This window comes from Carcharhinus amblyrhynchos, chromosome 2 (assembly GCF_965287045.1).
Source record: "Carcharhinus amblyrhynchos chromosome 2, sCarAmb.v2.hapA, whole genome shotgun sequence".
NCBI lineage: Eukaryota > Metazoa > Chordata > Chondrichthyes > Carcharhiniformes > Carcharhinidae > Carcharhinus > Carcharhinus amblyrhynchos.
This window is the reverse complement of record NC_137325.1, coordinates 59,602,143-59,629,399: the sequence shown is the minus strand read 5'-3', so window position 1 is coordinate 59,629,399 and position 27,257 is coordinate 59,602,143. Positions and strand designations below refer to the sequence as shown.

General features: G+C 40.0%; 1 protein-coding gene across 1 annotated transcript in view; it reads right to left on the bottom strand.

The window, feature by feature from the left end:
* Positions 1-3,527: 3,527 nt before the first annotated feature.
* LOC145354841 (DNA topoisomerase 2-beta-like) overlaps positions 3,528-27,257 on the bottom strand; it is a 155,341-nt gene continuing 131,611 nt past the window's right edge. Inside the window, exons 32-36 of the mRNA XM_080206368.1 lie at positions 26,371-26,462; positions 22,382-22,498; positions 13,670-13,900; positions 13,486-13,577; positions 3,528-4,027 (exon numbers count right to left, since the gene is read on the bottom strand). Of these exons, the coding sequence (XP_080062494.1) occupies positions 3,851-4,027; positions 13,486-13,577; positions 13,670-13,900; positions 22,382-22,498; positions 26,371-26,462 (709 nt within the window). The 3' untranslated portion in view covers positions 3,528-3,850. The remainder of the gene's footprint in view (positions 4,028-13,485; positions 13,578-13,669; positions 13,901-22,381; positions 22,499-26,370; positions 26,463-27,257) is intronic.

Below are 27,257 nucleotides of genomic sequence, written 5' to 3'. Positions count from 1 at the left end.
TTCAATTCTATGGGCTAAGTTTTAGCCAACTTGTATCAAATTCCTTCTGAAAAATCGAGATAAATATAATTTGTAGATATTCCTCTGTCTACCACTTTAGTCACTTCTCCATAAACTTCAATCATGTTCATCAGGCATGATCCCTGCTTTACAAACCCACACTAGCTCCCTTTGCTCAGCTCCAGGGTTTCAAGGTGTTCAGTTACTTTGTCCTCAATTATGCATTCACATGTCCTGACAACAGATATTAGGCTAGCTGGTTTATAATTCTCTGGGCCTTTCTCCCACCTTTTAGAAAATTGCACTGATGTGCAATTTTCTATCTATAGGAACATTTTCTGAATCAAGGAACTTCAGAGAATTATCGTGAGGGCATTTACAGTGTTCTCACCTACTTCTGTTAACATTTGGGATAGAAACCAACTGGTCCCGGGAATTTGTCACTCGTTAGTGCCATTATTTTCTTCATTACTGTTATTTTGCTGACATTAATTTTGGTAAGTCACTGATTCACATGCTTTCCAGTTCCTGTATGATAAATACTGGTCCAAAGTAATTATTCAATATGTTCACATTTTGTTATTTTCACATAGAATATCAAAGTTCAAAGGATTCACATTGCTCCTGACCTTGTTTCCAAAGAGGAATCATATTTGACTTGAAAAGTCAGCTCAGTTACTCTCCATAGATGCTGCCAGTCCTGCTGAGTTTTCCCGGCACCTTTATTTTTATTTCAGATATTTTGCATCTGCAATGCTTTGTGTTTATTGTTCCTGACCAATTTCCTGATGATTGTAAACATTTGTTGATTTTGATATCCTTGGGGAAAAAAAATCATTTTTATTGCAATTATCTGTATTGTCATCTTTAGCTGATCTCTGTACTTCTCCCACTCATTAGGATATTTGCCTACTGCTTACATTTTGGTATATTTTAGTTTCATGTTGTCTTTACCTGGTTAGTTATCCATGGCTATTTTTGTTGACAAGTACATTGCCTTTTATTACATCAAATTATTTTTGAACACATCCCACTGATCTTTTGTCAGTTAAACCTTTAACAGATCTGCATTTTTACATTCTGCAACTCCACAATCTCTACCAAGAGTCCATACAATCTTAAATCCTTCTTTCTCAATTCTATCCATAAAGCCTTGATTGCCTGCATGCTTACAACTCGTTATTATACTTTCTTATCATTGGAGAGATTTCACCCTAAATCACTGAGCATTTGCTCTCCTTTTACCCAATTCTTACTGCAGATTTTTTAACTTGGTATATTTAATTCCACATTCTCACGTCACGGTAATAGCTTTCATTCTGTATCCTTGGAGTTGAAATTCTGCACTTGAAATTCATTCAATTTGCTCCTTACTGTCCATGTGCTTGTAGAAAGAATGGTTCCCCTTCAAAACTATTATGAGACTCATCTCCAAATTTTCTGGCCTGGGGCTCAGCTTCTGCCTCTGAAACTGGATCCTAGACTTCCTAAGACTAAGATCTAGTTGTAAGGATAGGTAACAACCCTTCCCTCTATGACCATCTTCAACACCGGTGCCCCAACAAGGCTGTGTCCTCAGCTCCTTACTATACACCTTAGACACCTTTGCTTGTTTGACCATATTCCCCTCCACCTCAAATTTCAAGTTTGCTGATAACACCAGTTTTGGGTCAGATCTCAAACAATGACGAGACACAATACAGGAATGAGATAGAGAAATGAGATGGTGCGATGACAATGATCTCTCTCAACGTCAACAAAATGAACAGTCATCGACTTCAGGAAGCGTAATGAGAACAAAATAGAAATGGTCAAGAGCTTCGAGTTTTTAGGTGTCCAGATCACCAACAACCTGTCCTCGTCCCTCGTTGCAGACACGGAAGTCCACCAATGCTTCTACTTTCTTAGGAGACTAAGGAAATTTGTCTGCTATGACTCACCAACTTCCACAGATGCACCATAGGAAACATTCTTACTGGATGTATCATAGCTAGATATGGCTGCTGCTCTGTCCAAGACTGCAAGAAACTACAAAGGGCCATGGATGAAGCCCAGTCCATCACGCAAACCAGCCTCCCATCCATTGATACTGTCCAGACTTCCTGCTGCTTCAGCTAAGCAGCCAGCATAATCAAGGACCCCACGCACCGCGGATATACTCTCTTCCACCTTCTTCCGTTGGGAAAAAGATACAAAGTCTGAGATCACATATCAGCCAATTCAAAAACAGCTTCTTTCCTGCTGTCATCAGACTTTTGAATGGACCTACCTCGTATTAAATTGATCTTTCTTTACAGCCTAACTATGACTGTAACACTACATTCTCCAGTGTCTCCTCTCCTTCTTTATGTATGATATGCTTTGTCTGTATAGTGCGCAAGAAACAATACTTTTCACTGCATACCAATACACGTGACAATAATAAATCAAACACTCCAATCTGTTTTTCTGTTCTAATGTTTCAGTCACGCATTCCTTGTTTCTCTCTCCTGATTTAATTATATAGAGTTTTCCCTCTAATCTGCACTACCTAAAGCACAATTTCTATTACTTTAATCTCTTCCTTTTTATTTGCCTTCGAATTATTTCTTCTACCTTTTCCACCTAAGCCCCCATTCCCATTTTATATGCCACTTTTATTTTCAAATTACTTGGAAAAATAAAGTGAAAAATTACTTCAGTCATTGAATAACATTTGTAGCCAAATGTAAGAGAACGCATCAACTTCTCTTGTGTGTGTGAATCTTTCAAATAAAAAGAAACCTGCAATAAATTAAATGTAAAACTACAATATAGATTTGCTTTAATTTAAATGTATAGATAGCTAACACAGGTATTCAAATTATTCTAAATATACTTCAATGCCATTTTCAGTAACTGAAGGAGCATGGCCACATCAATTTAAAAAATTTCAAGAGAATTTATTTTTTCTATTTGAGCCTGAATCTCTGTTCTTAATTTGTTATATGTTCATTAGTTTTAAAATATTAAAATCCAAGAGTTTCTGATAGGTTTCCTGGAAGCCAATGGGCTAATTTTCCAGTCATTGCATCCACATAAATGCAAGGTCATTGAAAACCCCGTGGCTTGTACCAAGTTTTGTTCACTTTTCACATTGGAGTTTGCTGACCTACATGCCTGTCAAACAACAGTTTGATTTTAAAATCCTTGTTTTCACTTCCATGGACTGACCTCTTCCTAGCTCTATAATCTCTTAGGCCCCACAATGTTTAAAAGGTAGCTGCCCTCTAATTCTGAGCATCATGATTTTAACTGTTCCATCAATGGTGGCTCTGTCTTAGTTGTCAAGGCCTAAATTTTGATATTCCCTCCCTAATCCTTTTCAAGTCTGTACCACTTTCCTCCCATCTTTCCCAAGATTGTCTTATATGACTGTAAACAGAATTAGACACAATGTTCTCTGAGGCACTTAGGGACCTTTCATTACGGTGAAGGTGCTGTATAAATATAAGTTGTTGTTTATGCCCAATTATTTATTCCATATTAATGAGATGACAGAACAAAAGTCCATTTCTAAAAGTTTATTTCAAGATCATTTTAAAAAAAAGCGCATTCAGATTTGCAATTCTTTTTCACTTTAACAGTTAAAATGTGTGCTTTCAGCATTCTATTACATTTCTACAAGACTACTCAAAACAGACATGAATTTTATAAGAAGTAAAAAAGTGAATAAAATTGCATGTATGCATGATAAAATGTTAAGAACATCTACACACAATAAAAACAGGTACAATTTCACAAAAAACGAGCCAAAATGTACAAAAGAATCAGATAGAAGAGACAAAAAAAGACACAAGATACATTATTTTGCTCAACTTTTTTTAAACAGTTAATCATAGATATCATCGTCATAGTCATCTTCATCTGATTCTATAAAATATTTCACCTCTTTCTTAGCTCGGCCCAGCCTTGATTGAGATGCATCAGGATGTGTGCTTCGAACATCGTCAGCTGCCTCAAAATCATTTTCACCGTCTTCATCGTCGTATATTGATTTTTTAGATTTCTAGAGTTATTATATCAAAAGTTACTTTTAAAATCAAATCACAACTCTTTTCAAATTAGGTATATTTCTAATAGATATTAAAGGGAAAGAAAGGTTATTGCATATATGATTCCAATCTAGGGGAAAAAAGCATATATGTTTAAATTTTCATTCAATATTATTCATTTTACTACGCTGATCATAGTTAATGGGAAAAAAGCAGACATTAAAAACTGATGAATGTAATCTGGACAAACCAGGAAAATGTGGGGAAGGAGATTTTTATTTTCACTGTAATTAGTCCTCCACTGAAAAGAAAGTACTATACGTAAAAAAAAATGCCAATTTTAATACTAAGCTGCCATTAAATAAAGACGTTCTTTTCCTGCTCCTTCGCTTTTCATGTAACATCATCTGTCTATGTATGTACGCATACATACTATATAGACACATTATTGTATAAATCTTTCTCATTATTTATAGGAACTCAATTTCCACATACAAATCAGAATTACTGGCATCTAACAAGAGAAAAAGTTACCAACCAAAATTCACTTCACCGCATGGCTATTTTAGTCAATTCTTCCCTTGCCTTCATTCCTTCACTTACAAATTCTTATTCTGCAGTTCTCTGACTAGAAAAGCATATATTAAAAGTTAACATGAGCCAAATACAACACAGAATAACTAAGGAAGTTCCAAGCATACTTAAAGTAAGTTTTAAGACAAAGCTACACGTAGGTATTTAACTTTCTTCGTAGAATGTGGACAAGTATGCTACATAAAGTAGGATTCTTCTGCATTATCAACCTAGTTTATACCACTGAAATTCTTAACTTGAATGATCAGATCAAAACAACAATGTTTGGTTAAATCATACAAATTTGCTGAAAAACTACTTGATAGATTACTTCAAGGGTGAATAAAGTAATAACATTCCTTGGTACATCTGTCTTTCCAAGAATACCAAAAATGCACACTATTATCCAATTTCACTAATCTCTGCGTGTTGAGTTCAGTCAGGGTTATATCTCCACTGGAAATTAATAATTATCTAGATTGGTATAAATTTTGGTTCTACGTCAGCAGCATGTATATGAATAAGACTTGAATTGGAAGGTGCAAATTGAGCTAGTTGTGGGTGGGGGAAACTGAAGGGATTCTCTGGGTCAGGTCATTAGGAAATAAAAAAGTGATGTAGGCACAATGGGTTTTGTACTGTAAGGTACTATATTCATCATCAGTGGAAGTAATGAGATGGTGGATAACAAACAGATGGTTGCATTGTGATTTCCTGCAATATGAAACCCACATAATTTTTAGCAGAAATGAAGATTGGAATTCAGCTATCTCGATATCAAACAGTATGATGAATCCAAAAACAAACACCAGTTCACTAACTCCTGGTGTCAAAATGAAATCAAGCAAGCAGTTTTAAATACAAGGAACTTAAGATCACTAAAAACAGTAGGATTTTAATTGCACTTTGTAATGGAGCATTAGTTTTATCCCCAAAGCAGCCGTATTCTGCACTCTCTCCTTTCCTTCTCTATGTAAGAATTGCTTTGTCTGAATAGTGCGCAAGAAACAATACTTTTCACCGTATACTAATACATGTGACAATAATGAATCAAATCAAAATTTGTATTCAACTTGAAGTTACAGATCATATTACTAATGCTAATTTTAGTTCCTTATGGTTCATGAAATTTTATGATGATGTGATAAATGAAAATTTCAGCAGCGCACAAAAAATTCAAACCATCTATTAGTAGGCCCTTAGAAGCTCAAGCTAACCACAGTCTTTTTTTATCTAGAAACTGATATGACGATAACCATAATAAAAAGGAGATAATTTGAATGGAAGCCCACCCCACATAGTTATCACAATTAAAGTGACAATTATCAATGCAAAATCTTGGGACAATGAGGCTAATGTTAAGGATGTTGCAAAACTATAATCATCGATTAGTGTCTTGGGGCCACCTATTCTTAAATTGGTAAGTGATACCGTCAGCATGTGAACCCTATGATCCTCTCTTTTGATAGATTCCTGAAAAAAAAGGAACCAAGTCAAAGCCATACCATAGTTCACAACTCAGCCAGCACATCATTAACACAAGCAAATGGACACTCAACAAGCATGTTGTAAACAGTAAAGGAGGCAGATTAGATTATGCATTGAGAACATCTGAAGGGTGAGGAACAATGGCTGACAAAAGGGCCATCAGAAGCCCAACATTGCTACTTGTGTCATACTGAGCCTCAGAGCATTTTGACTTCCATTGCATAGCTTTAAAAGGGAATGCTGTTGTGTTTACAAGGCTATAATGAGTAATTTAGATCCCTCAACAACATAACGAAAGGCGCAATGCACAAATTATGCAAGTAGCAAGCCACTGCCATTTTACTGGTGCCTTCACAGAGCACATGTTCGATGAGTACAAATAACGTTGAAGGGCTTTTCTCAATTGCTGAAGATCTCTGCCCTCGTTCACGGCTGAGACTCCAGTGCCACGGAAAGTGAATAGAATTTAGGCAGGAGCACCAAATTCTCCATTCTCACTTGCAGCATGACAGCCATAGACAAATTGGAGAGTCCCACCCAATATGTCGACCCCACTTGATATGATACAAACAGTACAACCACAAAAATTTAAAACCCCCAAAGGCCATTTAGCTCACCATTTTGGAGACAATGAGCCTGTGATCTGTCCAGCAGTCAGCACCACACATGGCCTTGGTTACTCTGACATCCTGCCTGTCTTTTCTCCTGACAATGACATAGTCAATAAGATGCTGATGCTTAGAGCGGGGGTGCATCCAGGAGGTCTTGTTACGGGTAGGCAGACAGAAGGTTGTGTTGGTGATGAGGTCGTGTGCTGCACAGGTCTTCAGTAAGAGTAGGCTGTTACTGTTACACTTACCCACTCCATGCCTCCCAATGACTCCCTGCCAGATTGCAGAGTCACACCCTATTCTTGCATTGAAATCGCCAAGCAAGATCAGCTTGTCAGTTCTGCTCACTGCTGAAAGTAGGGAGTCTAATTCTTTGTAGAACTTGTCTTTCATCTCATCCAGGTTGTTCATTGAGGGGGCATAGGCGCTGATCAGGATGGCTTGACTTCTGTTCTGTAGCGGAAGCTGTAATGTCATAAACCGGTTGTTCACACTCTTGGGTAGACTATCAAGTTTCTGAACAAGGTGACTCCTTGCGGCGAATCCAACTCCAGCATCAAGATGCTCATCGCTGCCGCGACCGCTCCAGAAAAAAGTGTATTCACCTCCAGTTTCAGTCAACTGATCTATGTTGGCAAGACGAGTTTCACTCGGGGCTGCAATGTCAACGTTGTATCTTGCAAGCTTTCTGGCAACTAAGGCTGTTCTTCTCTCTGGTCTATCTGCCGTAGGGTTGTCAAAAGCATGTGCACGGTCCAAGTGCCAATGGTGAGTAGTGTTAACTTGTGTTTTATTTTGTTTGTTCGACCGCAAGATGGGATACCCACCAGCCGTGGTAAACTGGCCAGGGTGTAGTGAAGCAGGCAATGTTTAGGGCACCTTTTCTAGCCTCTTCCTCATTCTACGGAGGTGAGCAGTGAGTTCCTGAAGAGGACTGCTCAGTCGCCCAGGTAGACACCGAATTCCACTGCTGCTTCAGTCAGTGAAGAACGACCATTAGGCCTGAGCCGCCAGCTGCAGGTCCATGATTACAGCTCCCAGTGTATCCACGTCTGCTGCTTTGTCGCTCGCCCGTAGCCACAGGACTTCAAGGGTCGAACAGGACATTGATGATGATAATGATGATGGTGTCGAAACTAGCGCTTGATTTGGATTAAACTGAGGGAGAGTTGTGCAGCGTCAGCCTCACTCTCTCTTCCCAATTCCCATCTGGATTCAGTGGCAAGACAAGAGTCGAGATGGCTGGAGGTGGGACTGGGCGCAGTGGATGACCAGGACGTCTTCTGTGTCTTGTCCTGCTCTTTGCATTCCACGATGCTTGCAGAGACCGCCTTCTTGACCGTTGGACCTTCCATTGGTCTCGTCCACTCAATCCGCTGGACTCTGTCTTCACATGTTGGGATAGACAACTCCCTATCTCACCGAGGGTTGAGACCCGTCGGCTACCCTCACCTGGTTTAGCCGGCTTGTTGAGACAGTTGCCTGGGGTGTGGCTGCTATCGCATGCAAACAACTACAGGGAGCCACAGGTGAAAGCTGAGTGCCAAGTGGGGACAAAAGATGGACAAACTGCTCTGAAAGGACATAACATGTTCCCCTACCAAAGGTACTACCCCTCCCTGACACCCCATACATGCCGACTTATAACTTAAGCAGCAAGTCTAACTCAACCACTCACCATCATTAATACCCCATGCTCTAACAATGTTACATGAAAACATCTCTCGATTTTAATTTGATTATTTCCCCGACTAATGTCCCAACCTAGTTATCAGCTTTGACGTAACAAGATTATACAACTCTTAAGGAGTGTTTTAGGGTCTTTGATGGAGTATGTTTCTGCTAAGTGATCACTGTTCTGAGAACGTGCCGTTAAACGACAATATCATAAACGTTTGCTTCTCGTGTCATAAGAGCTAGGAGCAGGGGTAGGCCATTTGGCCTTCGAGCCTGCTCCACCATTCAATAAGATTGTGGCTGATCCTTTTATGGACTCAGTTCCACTTACCTGCTCGCTCACCATAACCCTTAATTCCTTTACGGTTCAAAAATGTATCTATCCTTGCCTTAAAAACATTCAACGAGGTAGTCTCAACTGTTTCACTGGGCAGGGAATTCCAGATTCACAACCCTTTGTGTGAAGAAGTTCCTCCTCAACTCAGTCCTAAATCTGTTTCCCCTTATTTTGAGGCTATGCTCCTGAGTTCTAGCTTCACCCGCCAATGGAAACAACTTTCCTGCTTCTATTTTATCTATTCCCTTCATAATCTTATATCTTTCTACAAGATCTTCCCTCATTCTTCTGAAGTCCAATGAGTCTCCTCATAAGCCAACCCTCTCAACTCTGGAATCAACCTACTGAACCTCCTCTGCACCCCCTCCAGTGCCAGTATATCCTTTCTCAAGTAAGGAGACCAAAACTGTACATAGTATTCCAGGTATGGCCTTACCAGCACCTTATACAGCTGCAACATAATCTCTGTTCTTAAACTCTAACCCTCTAGCAATGAAGGACAAAATTCTATTTGTCTTCTTAATTACCTGCTGCATCTGCAAACCAAACTCCTGAGATTCCTGAACAAGGATACCCAGGTCCCTCTGCACAGCAGCACACTGCAATTTAAATTATAGTCCATTTTGCTGTTATTCCTACCAAAATGGATGACCTCACATATACCAAGATTGCACTCCATCTGTCAGACCCTCGCCCACTCACTCAGGCTATCTACATCTCTTTGCAGACTTTCAGCATCCTCTGCACACTTTGCTCTGCCACTCACCTTAGTGTCATCTGCGAATTTTGACACACTACACTTGGTCCTCAACTTCAAATCACTTATGTAAATCGTAAACTATTGCGGTAATCAGTGGTAACACAGCAACAAGGATTCCAATTAGAGCCTTCAATGACTGTAGAAAACAAAATGCATTCAAGTACCTCAAATTAAAAAGCATATATTAAATGCAGACTGGTTGGAAGTCTAGGAACCTTTCAGCAGACCATGTCCTGTATTAATGAGATTTCCACCTAGGATTAGACCACAGAAAATAGCCATTCAGGTAATCAGGCCTGTGCTTGCTTAGTGAGCTAGCTGTCCAATTGGGCTCAGTTCAGTTGGCTGAACGACTGTTTGTGATGCAGAGCAAACAGCGTGGTTCAATTCCTGCACTGGCAGAAGTTATTCATGAAGGCTCGCCTTCTCAATCTTGCCCTTGTCTGAGATGTGGTGATGCTCAGGTTAAATCCCACCAGTCAGCTCTTCCTTTCAAAGCGGAGAGCAGCCTATGGTTATCTGGAACTATGGTGATTTTATCTTTTACACTGTAAATCGGATTTATAGTTAATCCTTGAAGGCAGCGACTTCACAACTATTGCATACAGCTAAAGGAAAATTAATTTAAAATTAATAATCACTTGGAAAAATATGGGCAAACAGATGACAGCAAGCACTGATTTCTTAAAGGGAAGCCCGTGGGATTAAAGAGGAAATTGCAGAATGGATACAAAATAGACTCAAAATCCAAAGTGGAGACTAGCAGTGAATGTAGACGGAGTGCATTTGGGTTTTTGATCTTTCTGATTAATAGCCCAGACTTGAGTGTAAAAGCCATAAACCAATTTAGAAATAAAAGACAGAAAGGTAGAAAACAAAAATAGACGGCAGAGGAAATAAAAGCTAGCAGGAAGTAGGGCCATGGTACAAACAAAACCTCTCTGAAAATCTAGATGTAGAATAAGTCTGAGTGGAGCTAAGGGCTGGAAAACATTAGTGGAAGTTATCTAAAGGCCTCCACACAGCAGCTGTAAGGCAGGGGAAGGAATTAAACATGAAATTAGCAATGCATGTAACAGCAATGCATGTAAAAAGGGTGCCACAGTAATCATGGGTAAATTTGATTTACGTATAGATTGTGGACAAACCACATTCGCAAAATACTGTGTGGATGAATTCCTGGATTGTGTACAGGATGATTTTTTTCAACCAGTGCATCAAGGAATCAACTAGGGAGCATGCTTTCCTAGATCTGGTATTGTGCAATGGGAAGGGATTATTAATCACCTTTTTTAAGGGTTCTTTGGAGAACAGTGACCATAATATAATAGAGTTCTTCATTAGGATGGAAAGTGACGTAGTGTGATCTAAAATCTAAACAAAGGAAACTATGAAGGTATGAGATGCGAGCTGACTAAGATAGATTGGAGAACTTCATTAAAAGGCATGATGGTGTATAGGCAATGGATAATATTTAAGGAATGAATGTATGCATTGCAACAGTTGTACATTTCTTACTGATGCAAAAACACAACAAGGAAAAGAACCCAACCGTGGCTAACAGAAGAAATTAAGGATAATATTAGATCCAAAGTGGAGTTATATAAAAGTTGCAAAAAAATCCAGCAATCCAACAAGAGGATTTTGAGCAGTTCAGAATTCAGCAAAAGAGAAGCAAAAAATTGATCCAGGGAAAACACAGTATGACAGTAAACTTGTAAAGAACAATAAAGCACACTGCAAAAGCTTCTATAATTGATTAAAAAGAAAAAGAGTAATGAAGATAAACGTAGATCTCTTACAGTCTGAAAAAGGAGAATGTATATTAGAGAACAAGGAAATGGCAGAGCAATTAAATTTTAGTTCCGTCTTCATGGAGGACGACACAAATAGTTCCCCATAAATGCTAAGAAACTAAGGATCTAGTGAGAAGGAGGAATTTTTAAGGCAGCTAGATAAATTCTTAATAAGCGAGGCAGTGAAAGGCTATTGGAAGTACGTGGGAATGTGGAATTGAGGTTACAATCAGAGCAGCTATGATTGTATTAGAATGGCGGAGCAGGCTCGAAGGACCAAGTGGCCTACTCCTGCCCCTAATTCATATGTTCATACATATGTTACAAGGAATGATCTGAGAACTTGGCTGATAAACATCACAGACAAGGTTACGTAAGCTGTCTCAAATGATTACTGATGGATATGCAGCATTTAAAATACAGAGACATGAAGGCCTCCATATTTTGTTATCTTTTATATCAATTATCAGGATGTGAGTGTCAGTGGGATGGCTGGCAATTATTGCTCATGCCTAGGTACACTTGGGAAATGATGGTGGACCTTTGCCACATGAGTCTATGTGAGGAAGGTGCCCACACAAGGCTATTAGAATCACAGAATCCCTACTATGTAGATGAATGCCATTCCGCCAATCGACCGTGCATTGACCACAATCCCACCCAGGCCCTATTCCCGTAACCCTACATATTTATCCTGCTAATCCTACTGATATGAGGGTCGATTTCGCATGGCCAATCAACCAAACCCACACATCTTTGGACTGTGGGAGGAAACCGGAGCACCTGGAGGAAATCCATGCAGACATGGAGAGGAAGTACAAACTCGAGACAGTGACCTGAAGCCGGAATTAAACCTGGGTGTCTGGCGCTGTGAGGCAGCAGTGCTAACCACTGTGAACATAGAACACAGAAAAACCACAGTACAAACAGGCCCTTCGGTCCACAAGTTGTGCCAATGATATCCCTACCTACTAGGCTTACCTATAACCCTCAATCCTATTAAGTCCCATGTACTCATCCAGAAGTCTCTTAAAGACCCTATCGAATTTGCCTCCACCACCACCTGATTCCGCTCACCCACCACCCTCTGAGTGAAAAACTTACCCCTGACATCTCCTCTGTACCTATTCCCCAGCACCTTAAACCTGTGTCCTCTCGTAGCAACCATTTCAGCCCTGGGAAAAAGTCTCTGAGAATCCACCTGATCTATACCTCTCAACACCTTATACACTTCTATCAGGTCACCTCTCATCCTTCGTCTCCCCAAGGAGAAAAGACCAAGCTCCTTCAACCTATCCTCATAAGACCAAGCTCCTTCAACCCATCCTCATAAGACCAAGATCCTTCAACCCATCCTCATAAGACCATGATCCTTCAACCCATCGTCATAAGGCCAAGCTCCTTCAACCTGTCGTCATAAGACCAAGCTCCTTCAACCTATCCTCATACTGTGCCGCCCAGGTAGGATTTTGATTCAGAAACAACAAAGAGATACCGACATAGCTCCAAGTCAAGAGGTTGTATGACAACGCAGGTAAACTTGAAAGTGATGCTGTTCCCATACATTTGCTGCCCTTGTCCTTCTAGATGGTGGTCACAGGTTTTGGAAGTGCCTCCAAAGAAGGCATTGCAATTTGCTATAGCATATCCTGCCTAACAAACAATGTATGTTAATGGAAGTCAGTAAATGGATGCTCATCAAGCAGACTGCTTTGTTTAGGGTAGTATAAAAAAATTTTATCGTTGAAATTGCACCCATCCTGGCAAATGCAAGTATTCCATCACACTACTGATTCATACTTTGCAGGTGGCAGAGAGGTTCCGGGATGTCAGGAGCGAGTCACTCACTGATGAATCCAGCCTTTAACCTGTTTTAGCATCCACAGCAACTTGTGTGGCCAGTCTGGTTCAGTTTATTATTGATTTCTGCAGTGTTGATTGTTGGCTACTTAACATTCACTGGCATGCCATTGCCAAGTGTAGATCGTGATGATCTCTTTCATTGGAGATGGTTATTACATAACATTTGTAAATGCTGTATCAGATATTTGTACAATATAATTTTAGTTAGTGTTTACTGGCACATTCTGGGTCATTTTGTTGATAAGATCTACATTACACTTCGAACATTTGCTGTTATTTGTTTGTTTGTAGGCTTCAGGACTGACATCAACCAACTTTGAAAAGGAGTTAAAAAAAACTTTGTAATATAGCAATATTATGTACAAACCTTGCTTGCTGATGATTTACTGGGCTTCTTCACAGGAGAATATTCATCATCTTCAGAGCCAGATTGCTTTCTCTTCTTTCCTCGGCTTTTACCTGATACGTAAATTCTCATTATCAGAAAGAAAAATTTTACAATGAATTGAAAAATATAGTAACTGTTCTGTTAGTACAAAAGTCATACATACCCTTAGCGGTGCCTGATTTCTTTGATATGCCAAAGCCCAAGTCAGATTCAGAATCAGAGTCTACAAATTCTGCTTTCTTAGGTTTAGGCAACTGCTTCCGTTTTGCTGGTGCTGCTTTTTTTGGTATTCCACAGCCAAAATCAGAGTCAGAATCAACATGCTCTGATTTCTTCGGTTTAGGTGGTCGCTTCGGCTTGGACGTTCCATCAGCGGTGGGTGCTTTTTTTGCAGCTGGGTACAAAAGCAATGATTAAATTATAAACATGTATAGAAGAGAGCAAGGTGGGTTACAGAAGGAAAAGAATGAAAGTGGGGTAACAATCTTAATCAAAGACTCTATTACAGCACTAGTGTTTTTGATGATAATGCAAACAGCAAATTTACCTCAATAGAATTAAGGAATAAAATGGAGCTTCTACTCTACAGGTAGTTACAATTACCAATTGGAAAGAAAATATTGAGGAAGAGAAATGTAAACAAATTAGATATAACACAGTGATGCAATGGGCCCCCAAAATGGCTGATTGTAAAAATCAAGGATGAATCAGCATGATTGGTATGCAGCATGGAAAGGGAGGGGTGTCTACAATGTGTCCAGGACTGTTTTCTGGATCTTTATATTTTTAGCCCAACAAACAAGACAGTGTTGTATTTTGTGGCAGAAAATTGAGCAGCATATGTCAAGTAATGGTACTGAAGCATCTAAGAAGCAATAAGTGAACATAACCAGATTCAAGTTTTAGGTGTCCAGATCAGCAACAACCTGTCCTGGTCCCCCATGCCAACACTACAGTTAAGAAAGCCCACCAATGCCTCTACTTTCTCAGAAGACTAAGGAAATTTGGCATGTCAGCTACAACTCTCACCAACATTTACAGATGCACCATAGAAAGCATTCTTTCTGGTCGTATCACAGCTTGGTATGGCTCCTGCTCTGCCCAAGACCGCAAGGAACTACAAAAGGTTGTGAATGTAGCCCAATCCATCACACAAACCAGCCTCCCATCCATTGATTCTGTCTACACTTCCCGCTGCCTCAACTAAGCAGCCAGCATAATTAAAGACCCCATGCACCCCAGACATTCTCTCTTCCACCTTCTTCCTTTGGGAAAAAGATACAGAAGTTTGAGGTCACGTACCAACCAACTCAAGAACAGCTTCTTCCCTGCTGCCGTCAGACTTCTGAATGGACCTACCTCACATTAAATTGACCTTTCTCTACACCGTATGACTGTAACACTACATTCTGCACTTGCTCTTTTCCTTCTCTGTGAACGGTATGTTTTGTCTGTACAGCACGCAAGAAACAATACTTTTCATTGTATGTTATACATGTGACAAGAATAGATCAAATCAAATCGATTTTAAAAAGCAAATGAAAGTTATGAATCAGGGATAAAGGCATTTGAGAAAGATTTAGCAAAATAAAGCCCAGCATACGTTGGATTAATTAAAATCAAAACAAGATTTAAAAGTGAGACAGATGGCAAATTAAGTATCAAACTAAATGAGACGAAGCGGTGGCAATAATTAAAAAGATAAACACTGAAGAGGTTGGTGGAACTTCCAAAGTAGAAAAACATTCCAGATCTTGAAGTAAACATCCTAGAAATCTCAGGGAAGTCAGAGAACAGTTCTAGCACCTGTGGACACAATCTTTAAATATCTTTCACAATGGAAGTTGTGCCAGAGGACTGGAGACTAGCAAACACATCTGGCCATTTACAAAAGGGAGTAAGAGAAAGTCCAAATAATAGTTGACCAGTCAGCCAATTTTCAAGTATACTTCTTCCGTCTCTCTGAAGACAGACCAAATAGATAATGCAAGATATGAATCATTCAGTTATTTTTCCAAAGTGAGACAGAATATCCTAGGTTGGAAATCAATGTGTCTACTTTAAGTCTCAGTATTTTCCCTGTTATTCATTATTTTGAAGAAAATACAGAACTTCCATGGAATAACAGAGTCGGATTGCCACTCCACTCAGTCAAACACGTGGAAACGAAGCTACTCCTTTCCCACTCTTCCTTCTGATTCAGGATGGGTGAGAATAGTGTAGTCTAGTCCCGACACTTCGTGTTGAGGGCAGCAGGGTTGGATGTAAGGAAGTCACAGCCCATTGTGTAAAGCACTAGCTGCTGTAGAACAGATAATTTTTAAAGTGCAGACACTTTAAGAACCAGAGAGGTTTACATGAAGGAGGATAGAGTGGTGGGGGTGGGGAGGGTTTGTTGTTGTTGTTGGTGGTGGTGGTGTGTGTCTCAACAGGATTGGAAAGTAGTTGATGGGGAGGTTCTGTGGGACATAGCGATTCCTGTTAGGGGTGTGGTGGGTGTGGGTGGGGAGTGGTCTGTACGATAGTTATTCACAAGTTAGAAATGGCTTTAAGTCCAACTTATTCTGGATAATTGTTGATCAAAGACAGTCAGATCCTGCTGAAATTTGCAATTTAAATCACAGTATTGGAATGGTTTCCATTGTAGAGCAATTGCCCAATGGACAATGGCTACTGTAATGCAATCCATTGATGAGGTCCTTCTTTGGAGTATCTTCAGTTACAATGCCCTAGAAAATGGAAATTATGGGCTACTAAATTGCTCCCTATGACTTATTTTTAGGCTCCTTTGTACTTTACCGCTTTGCTGTTAGCACTGGTAGCCCTTGCAAGTTTTTAATTCTATACATTTGTGCACTATAGTAAATCAGCAGCCCATTTTATTTCCTGCCCAATCTTCACTTTCCGCAATAGGAAAGAAAACAGCGCAGTGTGTAAAGGCAAGTAACTATCATTACTATTGCATAATCTGCAAGCCCAATGTTCATCCCTCCTCCTCCCAAGTATAAGAAACTAATGAGATGACTAGAAATTAGACTGACAATGCTGCATACAACTGTATTTACTGAACAATAATGAAATTGCTGCAAGTTCAGTATTCCATTTTAAAATGAAACTAAATCCATAGAACCAGTCTTCAAACAAATTACTAGAGCTCTATTGTGTCTTAGCCATTGCATGGTAAATCATTTTTAAACTGCTACTAGCAGGGTGGACTGTTCAGATTTTCCATATCCCACTCCTCTAAGCTTACATCATATAGCTGGTACTTCTAAGACAACTATACCCACCTCCGAAGAAAATCTTTGGCACTTCAGATATTTTATTTTCTATCTCCCAATCTGCTAAACACTTTATTGTCCTACTATCCCAATGCCCTAATCTTTTTTATGCTAAGAGTAATTCCAGTTTCTTGAGCCTCTCCATGTAACTGAAGCTGTTCATCCTTAGGATTATCATTTTGGTAAACCCCATTCATACCCTCTAAAATACATTAGTACACTTCTCCTAAATAGTGATGTCCAGTATTAGACACTGGAAGGTATTTTCCCACCCGCCACAGGAATCATAGAGGGACGGAAAATTTGTCATTGACCTCAGGCAGGAGATTCCAGCCGAATGGCGTGCTTGGGCAGAAAATCGCATCTGCTGTGTTTTGTAGCACGTACAATGTTTATAAAGCCAAGGTTCCAGTATGCTTTTTTAAAAGCAGTCTTATCAAATGTCCTGCCATCTTATGTGCATCTGGCAGGAAAGATAGAGCTTCAAATTAAATTACTGTAAATTGCACCATCATTAAAGTTATGCCATGGGTTAGTCATAAAAATAACAAAGCAAGCAGTCGGCTTAATTTCTGGAGTGATGGAACTGAAAAGTAGAGAAGTTATTATAAACCTGTATGAAACCCTGGTGAGAGTACTGTGTGCAGTTGTTAGCATTGCCATGCCTTTCAAGATTTTGATCCGATGCCTTTATGGGCTATAGTGAACCAGTAGATTATTTTACTTCCAGCTCAATCTTCACTTTTTACAATGGACATATATTTTAAAAAGATTTAGAGGCAATGGAGAGGTCGCAGAGAAAGTTTGCAAGGATGATATCAGAATTACATGGGCGTACACATCAGGAAAGGATCGACAAGCTGGAGCTCTTTTCTGTTGAAAACAGAAGGCTGAGAAGTGACCTCATAGAGGTCATGAAACATTGTGATGGAGTGGATATGGCAAAAATGTTTTCACTTGTGGGGATGATGATAACTAGAGGCCTTCAATATAAAATAGTCACCAAAAAAATTCAATCAGGATTTCAGAAAAAACTTTAACGAAAAATTATTAAAGATGTGGAACTCATGGCTACAGGGATTGGTTGAAGTGAATAGTTTGGAAAGGGGAGTTAGACAACCATTCAGGGAGAAGGAAATAAATGACTACAAAAGGATAAATTTAGGTGAAAAAAGATGAGAGGAAGCCTGAGTGGAGCATAAATGCTGGCATGGACTGGTTGGGCCAAATGATCCATTTCTGTGCCATATATCCAGATGCAACCAAATCTAAATTTTAAATTTAAAATATAGCACCTCAAAATTACCACACTCACTTAAAACTTACATTTTAGTGCCGTTTTAAGTACCCAAATTGTGAATTGGGCCTTGAACTTCCTGACTCAAGAGTTATGTACCTTACCAACGAACCAATGGCTGACAGATTGGAGTACACAAAATACAGATAAATATTGAGCCAAGTTATTTTATCACTTTCTGTTGGCAAATCTCCAGTAATCTGTTACCTAAATCTGTAACTGAGATGATAAAGTCTTTTGACAAAAAACACAAAGATGGATATCAGGCTCAGGGAAGAGGGACACATGCTGAGCAACCAAGAAAAATTATATGCAGAACTAGTTAGTTGAACCACTTAGCAGGAGGCTTAAATCAGTCTGAAATGAAACATAAAACAAAACATTATGAAGACACTCAGCAGGTCAGAAAGCATGCATGATGACAAGAAAATGGAATTAACATTTTAAGTTAGCTCTATAATTAATGTGAATATGCAAATTATACAGTTCATATCATCTTGGGGAAGTGATATATGATCACATATCATGATCACGTTCTCTCTTACAGCCTTCTGGAAAGGATCAAATTTCATTATAAATTTAGTTATTCTTTGCTTAGTTTTGAATGAAGTTAATGTTAACTGCCTACCTCAGAAGACAGGTTGCTATCGGTAAACACAGCAGGAAAACAAGCAGCCAGCAACCGAATAGCATTTGAACGAGCAGCATATTAAAAACAGAATGGAATGGAGTACCCATCGCCATTCCCAGATTGCGCCAAGCAAGTTGTAGGTCCAAACAAAGCTGAAGCATGGTTGAACTGACACCGAAGATTTGCAAGGTACCACACTGCAATGGGACTTATTACAAAGCTAAACAAGGAGCAGGTCAATAAACCTCTGCACATAATGGATGGTTGTGCAAACAATATCCTAGTCAGATAAGAGATCAATGAGGAAATCGTAAAGTCATGAAAGTATTCAGTACCTATGAAGTTTCAGGAAAATCCCCATTGTTGAGCAAGTGAAATTTAGTAAGTGCACTACCAGGGTAAAGTGTTCATTTGTTTATTAATGATCTATACCAATTAGCAGAAGATTGAGAGAATGAGAAAAGTCAATTAGAAATAGAATCATTGGGTGAAATCTTACAACAAAAATAGCAGTGTTGGTTCTAGCACAAAAAACAAAGTGATTCCCGCCAATGGCGCTGGCATGTTTTCCAGCCAAACCTTTTGCGTCATTAGTAATCATTTTTATGCCCATAAGAACTCACTGATTCACTCACCATGCAATGACTTAACTGCTGCAAGCACTGGGGAGCTCCCAATAAATGGCACCACAACATTTGTTCCACAGTAACTGCACAGGATGGCAAGCAAGAAGGCAGCACTGTCCTTTTGGAGTGGGCCTTCAAAGATGCTGAATAGAGTGCAGAGGCAGGACACCCTCTAACCCCGCTTCCAGCAGAGTCACCACCTCAGCCTGGGATGCAGTAGCAGCCCTATCAGTGCAAGTACATTCCAGAATAGGATGGAGCCGCAGTATTGGAAGATGATGAGTGATCTTCTTGGCTCAGCCAGGGTAAGTGAACCGCCCTAGTCTCCTACTGGACTCCCTTGTATACTCCTTATACCCCCAAAACTTTGCCTCACCTAGCCACCTTGGCCTTTGTCAAATCCTGGCACAAGATTCCCCACTCTTTCCATGTTACCATGCTCCTCACACTCCAGCTCTCATCCACACCTTATCACCATCTTAGATGTCAACACTCCCACTTACATTCTTCTTCTTTGTGCCACTGCAGGCCAGAATCAACCACAACAGGCATGAGCAAGAACAGCCATTTGGAGTCGTGCCCATGTTGACACCCTCACATGTTTTGAGGAGTGAGTCTTTGACCTGGCTAAGAAAAGGAAAAGCGTGTTTGCGTTGCTGGTGAAGTGAGGCCAGCAGAGAAAAGGGAGAATCTTCAACACGTTATCCTATCATTCCTCAAGTTTCCCCTGTTCCCTCCGTATCCCCTGTAAAGCACTGATGCCACGTCCCTTCTCCTGCAGGCCAACCTGCACAGCACAACTGGAGATTCACAGAAGGCAGAGGCAAGGATGTCCCAGGGAACCAACACTCGGAGGGATGCCAGAGCCCAGGACTCTGCTGAGCCTCATGCCGATGATGTGTCCCTGGGCCCAGTCATCCTACAGCTGCTGGGGCTGCACAGGCCATTCCCGCAGATGGAGAGTGCGGGCTGAAAACTGTTCAAAAAAAAGCTTATCCTTTTATATCAAGGGGCGGTTTAATACTAACTAAGCATTCACCTGAGGTAAGGAAATAGACTCGTTCAGTAGTTCGAGGTAACAGGGAGACTAATTTTAGAAGCACTGACTCAGTGGAGTTTAAGCATTCTTCTAATGGAGAGCTCTGGCCATCAGGCAGAATTTCTCACTCTGGACAACAGGGAAAGCACAAAGGAGGTGCAGCAACCACCATCTGCATGATAGAGTTGCATCATGCAGAAATTCTCCCATCAAAATTGCAGAGTGCCATTTTTGTAAGATGGGTCATTTTAAAGCAGTGCCTTATAACAAGGAATTTACATTGCAGAAAAAAAACAATCAAAGGTTAGAAAAATCCAACAAATTTAAGATGTTAATAATTTAGAGGTGTCATTTTTGGGTGAGATTAAAGGATCAATGGGAAATGGTTTGGGTGTTGAAATCTTAGTCAACGTTCACAAAGCATGTTTGAAACTAGATCCTGGAGCTGAAGATGGTTCATTTAGATGCTAAACTGTGGTTGGAATAAAACTTCTTCAGCCATCAAGCATACAGCTCCATGGACAAAGAGGCATAAAGTTATGGGACAGACATCTGAAACATATCTATCTAAAGATGACCAAGTATTCACCAGCTGCAATGGTATGCTTAAATGAGATCAGAAATGCATATACATCAGATGACGAATGTGCTCAAATCTAAGTACTGCTTCAGAGGATGGCTGGAATATATGCCACAAAATCCTACTCTGAGGCAATAAGTCCTACTATTTCAGAGGTTACACTAAGGTCACTTGAGTATTTTGGAATGTCCAGAGTGAGAAATTCTGTCTGATGGCCAGAGCTTTCCAACTCATTAGAAGAATGCTATCCAATTGCATCATGTGCGTTACCACTGTCAAGAAAAGAGGAAACCACTGATCCACTGATGGTATCTTCATTTCCATCCAGAATTGGGAACATCTCAGGATGGATATTTTTTATTTCAAAAGGAAAAATTGTTGTGGTAGTCGTTGTCTATTATTCAAGGTGGATAGAGGAAAATGTCTACATCTTCATACATCTGAGGTTGTCATTGCATTATTGAAAAAATGTTGTCACACAAGGGAGTCCAGAGCTCATTATTTCAGACAAGGACCCAGTTTCCTAATAAATACTTTTGGAAGTTCACTGAATCTTAGGACTAGTTCACCAAGATTCCTGTAAGTCAATAGTGAGGCTGAGAGGAGGTGAATGATAAAGGCTTTATTAAAAAAAGATGATGATGTTATCCTGGTGTTACTAAGTTATCATTCTACTCTGCTCCAGAATGGCCTGACTCCATATGAGCTGTTAATGGGAAGGAAACTGAGGATTCAGAACCTTATTCTTCGTCTGACAGCAGCAGATTTGAACAAAGTGAAGAAGTAGGATGAGTAACAGTCCCAGTCCAATACAGAACTACAACAACCACGAATGAAAGAGAACACAAACGATCAGATCTTCAGTTCTAGAGAGTTGGTGTGGGTTCCTGATCAAAGCCAAGTTCTTGAGAAAACACCACATTTGTGATCCTATCTTGTGGAGAAGAAAATGGTATAATGTGAAGGAGCAGGATACAATGGTATCTACAAGGAGAATCTCTTGTCCTAGACTGCCCAACAAGGAGAAGCAGCTTATCAGCATTTATATGGTCATATCCTCCAAGAACTGTGTGCAATTCAGTGAAATCACCTCTCTCTTACTACTAGCCATTTTTTTCTAAGCTCTGATGATAGGCTGCTAGTCGGTATGTTAACTGATTTTTTTTAAAGTTACTGATGAGCTGTATATTTCCAGTAGTTCATTTTTACTGCATACTTTTTGATTTTTCACGAGACAAGCTCAGAACTGATGCTAATTTTTATTTCTTCTAGCAATAAAAAGAATGCAGTCTGTCAATGTTACTGCAGTTTCTGGCGCAATTCCCTCAGCCCTATTTCTAATAATTGAGGGCACTGGTCCCCTATAACTTTAATCTTTAATTCTGTAACAAATGAAAGGATTGAAAAATAAAACTGCTTACCCTTCTTAGCAGGTGCAAGTGTCTGTAATTTGGCAGGAGCCTTATGTGAGCTCTTGATACTGCTGAGAGTTGAAAATGCTGGAGAGGAATCTTCATCACTGTCTGATTTTAAGATATCTGTAGAAAAGAAAATAATTCATCATCTTGAATAAATAAAATTGAGAGTAGAGCTTACATGTTCAACAATGAGAACTTGCCACCAAAAATGCTTCTTACATCAAAACATGTCCAGAGCACTTTAAGGAAAGGAGGATGAAAATGTGCACTGATTCAAAAACAATTCATAAGAGGCATAATCCAAGAAAATGGAAAACATGCCAAAGACTCTGAACAGGGACTTGTAACCCACAATGTTCTGACTTAAAGGTGTACGCAGTATCAATTACGCTATAGACACAGGCTGGAATTTAATGACCTGGCCCGCCACAGGCATTACAGCAGTTGGACAATGAAAAAGTGTGTTGACCTTGGGTGGGATTTTATGGTTTCAGGACGAGCAATAGTGAGCAAACATTTGATCAAAAATTGGATTTTAAGAAGTGAAGAGGATGTGCTAAATGAGGGAATAAAGGTAGATGCTGGGGATGGAATTCTAGAAACCGAACATGACAATTAACAATATGAACAATGATGGGATGAATGCAGAGTGGGTACGCAAGAATCAGGGGAGAGGAATAGAACATTTGGAGTGAGGAGGGGAGGCAATGGCTGCAGAGCTGGAGAAGGTTGCAGAGATAGGAATGGACATTTTAAATTTGAGACATAAGTGAACTGGAAGGCATTGGCAGTCAGGAAATGAGCTGAGCAGGACTTTAGCTTTGGTTCTTTACTCAGGGAAAGTTGTAAGATTCAAAATATAGTGACAGAGCACAAATACCAAACCAGAGTAATGATAGTTTCCAGTCAGGTAAACGCAATCAAGGAAGTTTGTTATGCAGACATTGAAACATAAAGAATAAATTACATGCAAGGTAATTTGAATGTTTTTAATTATTTAACAATGAACCTTTAAAAATGCAAAACTAAACTCCACTACCAAAATCATACACTTAACTAAGTTGATACAGCATAATCCAAAAGTTGTAATTGGGAACAATCTTCACCAGAAATGAATTATACACCATTGAAAGCTAACCATACATACATTAAAAATAGAAATGCCTATGATGTAGATATCACTCCCAAGGGTGTCATTTATTGCCTATCTCTAATTCATAGTTGCCCATGAGAAGAAGGCAGTGCACTGCTTTTCTATAATATTGGAGTCAATATGAGGGGACCTCCTACAATGCTGTTTGATCAGGAGTTGCAGGATTTTTTACCTATGACTATCAAGAAACAGCAAGTTGTATCTAAAATAGAATGGTACGGAAATTGGAAGGGAACCTGGAGCTGGTGGCCACAGAAGTTTGATGTCTATGCCTTTCTTGGAGTGGAGAATGTAGGGTTGGGAGATGCTGCTGAAAAATGACAGGCAATGGATCTATACACAGGACATACTACAAACACAGTATGCTGTAGGTGTTTGGTGGATATTTAGCTAGAAGCTTTATAACCGATCATCTGGACTGCTTATTCTAGATGGTGTTGGCTTTCTTACATTGCTGCAGCTGCACCCAATCAAGAAAGCAGAGAATATTCAATCACATTAGTTTGCAACTTTTAGATAGGGAGAGTAAAAGCTTTGTGGAGTCAGCTAATAAGCTATTTGTCAGGGTATCAAGTGTCTAGTAGCCACAGCATTTATATGGCTGGTTAAGTTGATTCTCTAGTTAGTGATGATTTGCAGGTTGTCAATGGTAATGTCACTGAATGTCATGGGGAGGTGGTAGATTCTGGTGGTTATACTATAGGAAACCTGAGATCTGTTCAGGCACCTGAAACTTTGAGGACCGTCAATATGTGCTTAAATAGGATCTGGTGGTCGAATGACTGATTACACCTGTGTTCTTCAAGAATGGTGCAGTTGTGGTGTAAGTAATGGCCATCCCTCATCTCTGAGCAACCATCCTGTCACAGAACACTGCAGGGATAGCTGAAAGTTGCAGGATCAAGGAATTGTGACAACTGCTTAGGAATTTGCAAAAATGCTCAATGTTGCAATTCCTCAAGTTCTCTCATGTTGGATGTTGGCATTAATGGGGAAAGTGATATAGTAGTAACAAAGCATTGGTAATCTGCTTGATGCAGTTGCAAAATGCAAACAGGGATTTCAACAGAGGTTTTCTGCAGCAGTCTGGAATGCACCTGAAAGAAGTAAAGATTGTGGTGACTGAGCCACTGGCAAAGCACAGCTTCATGATCCCACACTGAATAATCATTCGAGATAGAAACCCATATCTGTTTTTCTCATTTGTTTAGATATGCTGTGTCTAATTGTAATATTCAGTTCCATCTTAGACAAGACCAAATAATTCCTAGGTTAGGGACTGAAATTCATATGTTTTCTGTGTGGTTCAATATCAAATTAGGTCGCCCATTTTTATTTTTAATTGCTGAAAAAGCTGTCATTTCCTGATTTTCTTTAAAGAAATATCCAGTAAATTGAAACTAAAACTCAAAAAACACAATGGGGGCTATTGTCCCAACCTGCTGTGCTGATTTTTTAGCCTATTGGAATGGGAAACTCTAGCGTGGCCAGCTTGTGGGATCCATGCTGGGCATCGACCCCGAGCAGTCTCCCAGGGCCAGATTTCTGGCACCATCAGCTGTGTGCCGGAAATAAGTGCGGAGCTGCATTACGCATGCAAAGATTTCTTGTAATATAATTTAAATATGATGAGCGGGTCCGGGACTGAAATCTCCAGGCCTGCTCGCATCTCCCCCCCATGCCAGGAATATTTTACTCCAGGGGGAATTACTATAGCTCCCCACTTGCGGGGAATCAACGGCTCGGCCCCACTGGAGTGAAATGGGGCAATTGGGGCACCCCAGAGGGTCAGGTGACGGGAGGTGTGCTCCCTGGGCATTGATACCTTGGCAGTGTTAGCCTGGGCCTCCTGGCACTGTCCAAGGGCAAAGTCCCAATGCTCAGGAGGCACCTTGGCACTGCCCATTGGGCACTGGGCAGTGCCAAAGGGGTGGGGTCTAACGGGAACGAGTTGTCCCACTGCCACCCTGCGCTTTGGGATTGTGAGCAGAGGGAGGGAGGTCAGCGGTCACCAATTGGGGTGTGTCAGGGCAGATTGGACCAACAATCGGGTAGCTGACAGACAGAGCCCACTGCGCATGCGCCGATCTCAGATGATCAAAAATTGCGCAGTGGCCTGCTCAGCGCTATGCTGCCGGCCTCTTGGGTGGGAATAGCTCACTGATTTTTTTAAAGTGATTTATGCTCATGCACAGAGTGTTGGAGATTCTTCTCTAAACTCGCACTGTAAAAAATCAGCATGATTTATTCCAGTTTTCACACAAATTCGACACTTCCGACTTTTTGGGAGAATCGCCTTCTATAATTTTAGATTTCTTTTAAAACTAAAATGCCTTCTGAATGAAACAGAAGATTTCCTTGTAAGCCTTATACAATGCCTGTTGACATCTTCTGCTCCCTTTACATTGTGGAATTACGACCAAATCTTCATCAAAATAAAATTAATGTATTAACTAAATACACTTAACTAATGATGTTATGATCTGACTAGATATTAAACATCAGTCTAAAGACTATCAAGCCTTTAAATCTTTACTAAAATCAGAAAATATTGGAAATGTTCAGTCAGTCTTTAGTGAATGTTAAGAGACTACAGACCCATCCCAGTAACAATACTTGTTAACAATATTCACTATGACGTCTATTTGTTTCACTAAAATATCAGATGGAACTTTATTTGGCAAATGTTGCTAAGAAAATATTCCCAAAAGACAGTACTAATCATATTCCAGACCATGATGTGCATTAGCTGTATTCAACCCAATTTGGCTGAGCTTCTTCCCTCCACTGTCACTAAAGTAGTACTACAGTTTCTGCCATTGACAATAATTTGACCAACCTGTTTCTTCTGATCTCTCGTGATATGATGGCGAGGAGAATATACTTTCTGGTTCGTGATTTTTTGTAGATGGTGGAGCAACTTTTCCGGCACTAAATAATGAAAAAAATCCAAGATTGTAGAAAACCAAAATACAGCTTTGGTACCTTGTTTTTATTCCAGTTCAAATACTAAGCACAATTAACAAGCCTTAAAATATAATATATTCAATACAAATCTAATGGCAATTTGGGGTCTACTCCAAGGATGAGTATATGATTTTGCATCAAGTGTTCAGCAAATCATTTTTGTTCCTTCACACAAATCATAGAAGACACTGAATGGTTCGGTATTGATTTTTCACTACTACAGACAGTTACATGTGTGAATGTATAGCTTCCTTCATGGAGAAGTTCCAGATCCAGCAAATCACTCAATGGCTGCTGGGTATGCACAGCGACCATCGTCGCTTTGGCCATGAGCTCCTGGCAGCAGTGGCCAGGTGAGGGATATGCAGCTTCTGGAGTCTTCTTCAGCTACCTATCTATTCCGGTAGACAGGGAAGTGGCATTGTGCACGAAGAGGAATGAAGAGCTGCAGCTGGACTTCTTAAAATTTTCCAAGGGTTTATAAGCACTCTTCAAGTCTTCTTACTAATGACCCAATCATCTCCAGTAGAAGCAGCAAAGAATAGACTTCAGCACACCAAGAGGACAGCTACCAAGGTCATCTGAGGCAATAGCAGCCATTGATCACCTCACCTCCAGGTTCATGAGGCCACACCTCATCAAACACTCTAAAGTGCTTCAAAAAGAACACATAGATGCACCAATGTGACATGGGTTTTTAAGCCTTTGATGTTAATTGAAGAATTTTGTGTTTCTTTAAACTGTGTTGGTACACTTGTT